The sequence below is a fragment of the Perognathus longimembris genome, chromosome 2 (genome assembly GCF_023159225.1).
Source record: "Perognathus longimembris pacificus isolate PPM17 chromosome 2, ASM2315922v1, whole genome shotgun sequence".
Taxonomy (NCBI): domain Eukaryota; kingdom Metazoa; phylum Chordata; class Mammalia; order Rodentia; family Heteromyidae; genus Perognathus; species Perognathus longimembris.
In genome coordinates this window covers 44738462-44744461 of record NC_063162.1, presented here as the reverse complement: position 1 = coordinate 44744461, position 6000 = coordinate 44738462, and the positions used below count along the sequence as shown (strand labels likewise).

General features: G+C 51.1%; 1 protein-coding gene across 1 annotated transcript in view; it reads right to left on the bottom strand.

The window, feature by feature from the left end:
• Nucleotides 1-3164: 3164 nt before the first annotated feature.
• Nucleotides 3165-6000, bottom strand: part of Tspan15 (tetraspanin 15) — a 38158-nt gene continuing 35322 nt past the window's right edge. Inside the window, exons 6-8 of the mRNA XM_048338918.1 lie at nucleotides 5219-5266; nucleotides 4362-4478; nucleotides 3165-3956 (exon numbers count right to left, since the gene is read on the bottom strand). Coding sequence (XP_048194875.1) covers nucleotides 3807-3956; nucleotides 4362-4478; nucleotides 5219-5266 — 315 coding nt within the window. The 3' untranslated portion in view covers nucleotides 3165-3806. The remainder of the gene's footprint in view (nucleotides 3957-4361; nucleotides 4479-5218; nucleotides 5267-6000) is intronic.

Sequence of the window (6000 nt, the reverse complement as noted above, 5' to 3'; positions counted from 1 at the left end):
TAATATTGAAATACAGTGCATCTATGTATGGTGACAGCAAAAGGCCTCCCACAGAAAGCTGTTGAACAATTCAGAGGGGGCTAGGACCATGGCCGAGTGGCAGAGTGCTTGCCTCATATACATGTAGCCCTGGGTTGAGTTTCTCAACACCACATATATATAAAGAAAAGCCAGAAGTGGAGCTGTGGCTCAAGTAGTAGAGTGCTAGGCTTGAGCAAAAGGAAGCCAGGGACAGTGCTCAGGCCCTGAGTTCAAGCCCCAGGACTGGCCAAAAAAACAAAACAAAACAATTCAGAGGTGGCAGGGACAGGGAAAGAGAGCAACAGAGATATATTCTGATTAAAATATAATTTATACACATGTGAAATACCATGGTGAATTGGTACAATTAATATGCACTGAAAAAGGATGAATGACGGAGAGTAAATCTGACTCTGTTGGGGGGTGAGTACTAGCAGGAAGGGGAGGTGGAATATGGCAGAAGTACTCTATATGCAGCTATGAAAACAAAACAGTGAAACCATTGAAATTGCCTTTAGATGTGGGAAGTGAGGAAGAATGACAGATGGGCTGAAGCTGATGGAATACATTTTACATGTGTATATGAAAATGCAATGATTGGACCTACCAGCTGAGCCTTTGGGGCTGGGGTGTACCTCACATCCAACATATAGCACCTCTTTTTATCATTGTTACCCACCAGGGGGTCCTGCTCTGTGTAAGGCAAGGGTGTAGGAAGAGGTGGGTGCTGAGCTCCGGAAGGGACTTGGAATCTTCCAGACCTGGCCAAGGAAGGCCATCCTGCTGTTACAGGTGAGCCACCAGCCTCCAGCACCCAGGCATCCTGGCCATCTAAGGCTGCACTCCCAGCCTCCTTCCAAGCCTGCTCTCTGGGGTTGCCCAATGGCCAAGGGTGCCCTCTGGTGGTTACATACTACCATCACTAAAGCAAGCTGGCTAAAAAAGGACTTCAATCCAGGATGGGACAAGGAGGTGGCAAAGAACTTTAAAAAAGATGGCTTTTGGAGCCACTCACATGCAGAGTGGCTAAAGTTCTGGTTCTTCCATTTGTTCTCCTAATTGTACTACTTAAGCAAGTCACCTGGCTTCTCTTAAGCCCCTAGGTCCTCATCTGCAAAATTGTAATAAAGCTTCTGCCTCTGGCTGACAACTTAAAGAATAAAACGTGCTAAACAGTATCAGGCACAGCATGACTGAGCTACAGTAGTAACCAACAGTATGACCTTGCTTTCATTGCTGTTGTCTATACCCAGACAGAGAGAGTGGAAATGATTCATCGGTGTACTTCACATCATCTTTCAGGCAACAACTAGTTATTCAGCACCTTGTCTATGTAGATACCTACAGTATTTTTATTTCTGTGCCCATACTGTGGCTTGATCTCAGAGCCGGGGTGCTGTCCGTTAGCTTTTTCTCCCAAGGCTGGCACTCTACCACTTGAGCAACAGCTCCACTTCTGTAGAGTTAATTGGAGATAAGAGTCTCATGATCTCAGCATCCTGAATAACTAGGATTACAGGTGTGAGCTGTGGGTCTTACAGAATTTTTTTTTTTTTTTTTACTTTAGCACCTTGTGGTCAGCTCTTTATAGAGTTCTAGGTAGGAGCTATAGACCAGCTGGGGCTTAGACTCTGAGGAAGCAGTTGCAGAGGCTGGACTCTAAGCACCGGGCAAGTAGCACCCCCTAGTGTTCATGTGCTGCCAGGTCAGCCCTGCTCATTTCCATGAGTCTTGTCTTCCTAGGTTCTCAGGCCTATGGGTGTGGGAAGCCAGGACCCCAAGACACAACCAACCGCTCCATATTTCCAGATGATGCCCAGAGCAAAGACTTGGCAAGACCCAGATCCTGGGATTTCCAGCAGAGTCCTTTGGCATATGACTTAATTAGTTGGTCTGGCCTCAGTTTCCATCATCTTCAAAATGGGTCATTGTAAAATAAGTTCCTCAATACATACAGTTGAAGTGAAGCCCAAAGAAGATGGGGAGAATATAAAAGGATTGGAGTAGGTGATCCTACTGGTGTGATGAACCATGGACTGGATCCACAAAGGGACCTGTGAACAGGGGAAGGGGTTCAGGACAAGGCTGTAGTGTTAGTACATGTAAACTCAGGTCCAGGCTCCCTCGGCCACTTGACGCCCTCAAAGGTAGCTGTCCTCCCCACTCTAGGCTCAGAGAGAATCCTGGGAGAACAGCCAAAGCCACAGATCTATGAGGCTATCAACCAGCCAGAGCCTGAGGCTGGCCTTCTGTCCAGGTCAAAATGGGAACTAGACAGGCTAATCAGTGTCCCTGATCTTCCTTACCTAATAATGGGTGTACACAAGACAATGGCAAGGGTAGAGGAAGTAGAGGGGCTCTGTGACCAGCTTTAGGCCATGGTAAGTTGCTGGACCATTCTGTGTGTCAGTTTCCCCATTAGTAAAATGGAGAGAATAAGAACTGTATCAGCTGTGAGGGTTAGAGGAGTAGGCATCTATGCTAAGGGTGTAAATGTGTCCCTGACCCAAAATGTACATGGTCTTGTTTGCCCCTGTGGCATTATTCCATCTTTTGGAATCCCACCCCTCTGCCCTTCCTGTGACACTGCAGTGTGCACACAGGTCACACTAGGTACCTGGACACTTAACTTCTCATAGTCAGGAGCAGTTTCCATCTGAAGATGGAGTTCTTCAGCTTTGGGGCTTCTCTTATTTTATTTCTGTTGTCTTGGCTACTAAGAATCTCAGGGAATATCTAGAAATTAAGTTCAGGAGCAAGGGAGCACAGTTGAACCAATTCCCACAGTGCCTGCCATCTCCAGCAGGGGGCAATCAGCACAAAGCTTTGCTTGGCACCAGCCTGAATACCAGCAGCTCACAGATGCCATCCATTTCTAGACTCATGGATGGATTTCTGGGCACAGCTCTTTTCCAGATCCTTGGCTCTCCTACTTCCCAGAAGTGGTATCTCATGCCACACATACACCTCAGTTTTTCAAAACAGATGTTATCATCTCTGCCCACAGCTCTGAGGTGTCCCCCGCCTCAGTGTTCCAAATTGTACCTTATCATCCCAGGGTGATCCTTCAATCCTTGAGTCAACTCCAGTCAATGCTTTGCTCACCCTTTCCCAACAAAATAGGATGAATGAAAGACCAAAAATAAAAATCATCTCTTTATTGTTTAGTGAGCTGACTTGGAGGGACAGGCAAAAGTGGGGCGTGGAAAAACACGTCCAGCTTTGAGCCACCCAAACTACTATTAACTGTGTACAAAACATGAATGTTACAAAACTTGTATAGAAAATGGGTCAGCAAAGCAACCCTGGAAGGGGGTTCAAGACACCTGGGAAGCTGGGAAATGGCCCAACCTGGCCACAGGTGTGGCTGGGGTTCTGGGGCCCAGGGGCTGCACCCTGGCCTTCTGGACCCAGGGGCCAAACACACTCTCCCCCCACCCCTACTTAATAAATCACTGCAAAACTGTCCATGAAGGAACACAACTACCAGTCAAGGCACTGTCAGAAAAAAAAAAAAAAAAAAGGACTGAACTGAGCCTTGAGCTCCCCTTTTCCATGACCCAGGCCCGGGGGCAGGGACACCCTTTTTTCCAAGGCCCCGTAATGTGGGACCAAGAAGAAGCCCTGTTGGGAGGCTCAGGTCGCCCACTGCAGGTCGTCTCACACAGGTGCACCGGGCCTGGGCTTTGGTCTGTGCTGAGCTTGAGCGGAGGGGCCTCAGCAAGGGCCTGTCCTGCTGCAGTGTCCTTCCGGGTCCTTCTGGAGCCACTGTCCCAGTCCACACCCTAGTTGGGGTAGCACAAGCAGCATCCGGTGCCGGAGGCCTCTACACTGGGCTTGCCGCCGGGGCCCAGGAGCCCATCGGTGACAGAGTACTCTGTGATGATGTCCTCCACGCGGGTGATGTAGAGGAGCGTCAGCAGCACCCCCAGGAACTGAGGAGAGGAAGCAGAGCCTGTGAGGGCCTGCTGGGCATCAGGATGGCCCTCCCCAGTAGTCTCCAGATCCTGAAAACCCAAGCCGCCCAGAAGAGGGAGCCCTAGGAAGCCCCCACAGTGCAGGCCGCCTCTGACCCTCACAGGAGACCCAAGATCTCCCCATGTACCACCAGCCAGGAACTGCCCCCATATTGGGACTCCTGCCACCATCTCAGCTTGTGAACAGGACCTGCTTGCTGAGCCTCAGTTTCCTCCTCTGTAAAATGGACATGATGACCACACTCTCCTCATGGAGAAGACCAGAGACAGAGGTCACAGAGTAAGTGAAGCCAACAGTGCCATTCCCCCTGTCCCTCCAGCCCTCAGCCCCCCACCCCCTGCCTTCTCAGCACAGCTGCCCACCTGAGGGAGTAGGATGCCAAGCAGGAGGCCCGCCATGATGGTGTAGTTGTCCATAAACCAGATGAGCACGGCGTTGGTGCATCCCCGCACGTGGATCACATTCTGCACACTGAGGCGCTGTGCAGGAGGGCACCATCAGCTCGCCAGGCCCCTTGCCTGCCCAGCCCAGCCCCTCAACTGTGCTGGGTCCATTCACTACATGGGGTCTGGGAAGGTGGCCCTAGACCATGGCTCTTCTAACACTGCTCCTAGTGAGCACTGGCAACATGGATCAATGGGGCATTGAGGATTTATAGCACAGAATGGCTCGAGTGGGTTGAGAAGCGTGCAGGTCTAAATCTCAGAGCTGCAGCAAAGATCACCCACCAGGCCCAGCCCCCAGTGTGTGTCCATGTGTATGCATATGCGAGTGCATATGCATGTGCATGCGTGTGTGTCTCTGTGTGTGAGTATGTGTGTGCACTAGGCTTTGAGCTAACTGTACATTTCTAGTAAGGTCTGGGTAGGATGCCTCTAAGGCTGGACCAGGTTCTCCACTTTATAAACCACTGCTCAGAGACATGGTGGTCTTGTCTGAGTCCCACCATCATTTTTAACTCTCTTCCCACTGTTGCCTCAGCTTCTTTTCTAGTCCAGGAAGTAGAACCAGCACCGACCCCCACCCTACCAGACCCCCCCCAGGACTTTCTTCCCTCTGGAAAATCCTGGATCCCATGCAGAGAGATGTACATGCTTCTTAAGTACAAAATGCAGCTGGCCCTGCACAGGTCTGGCTGCTGGTGGGCAGGCCCAGCACTGGTGCTAAGCATACCCTGGCAGATTCACCCCTCTCTGGGGTTGGGGCAGGAAGACTTTACCTCCTTGTCAATAGTTTTGTAGCCGCACATGGTGTTGACAACATCTGTCTGAAAAAGAAACGTATTGTTGCCGACTGCCCAGTGAGCAGATGAGAAAGCAGAGGCCACCGTTGCACTGTCTAGTATGGGTACCCCCCAAGATTCCCATGCAGGCAGCATTTTTTATTGCTAGGGAATCAAACCCAGATTGAGCCTGCCTCTGAGCAGGCACCAAAAGCCCAGCAAGGCACTGTGGGAGGCAGTAGTCCAGGAGCCCAGAGAGGCAGGCACTGCCAGCCTCCAGCTGGGACCCCCTACCCTCTCAAGACATTCACTCTCTGCTGACACGGCCCCCTGTCAGGGCTGGAGCGATCACTCCACTCCACTGGCTCTGAGGAGGGACCACAGCTGGCAGAGTCCCAGGTGTGGTTTACCTGAGGGCACAGCTGGGCTCCTGGCTATGCTTCCTGCCCTTGCCACAGTGGACTGCCCATCAGAAGGAGCTGAGAAAACTCCTTCCTGGATGGAGAGCTATGGGGCTGAGAGGATAGGGGTGCTGCCAGATGCTGGTTAGGTTGATTCAGGCACAAGGACACCTGTGGCCAGGCCTAAACACACTCTCAACAAGTTCCGTCTCAGGTGAGCCCAGGGAAAAACTAGCAGAGGCTCCTCTTATCTCCCCCTGGGTCCTGTAAGGTGTCAGCCCCATCCATAAGGTAAAGGTAGATTTAGGGTACAGCTTGTGAGCCTTCCAGGGTGTCACAAAGGCAGTAACAAGTGGGGAGACCCAGGGAAGGCATGAG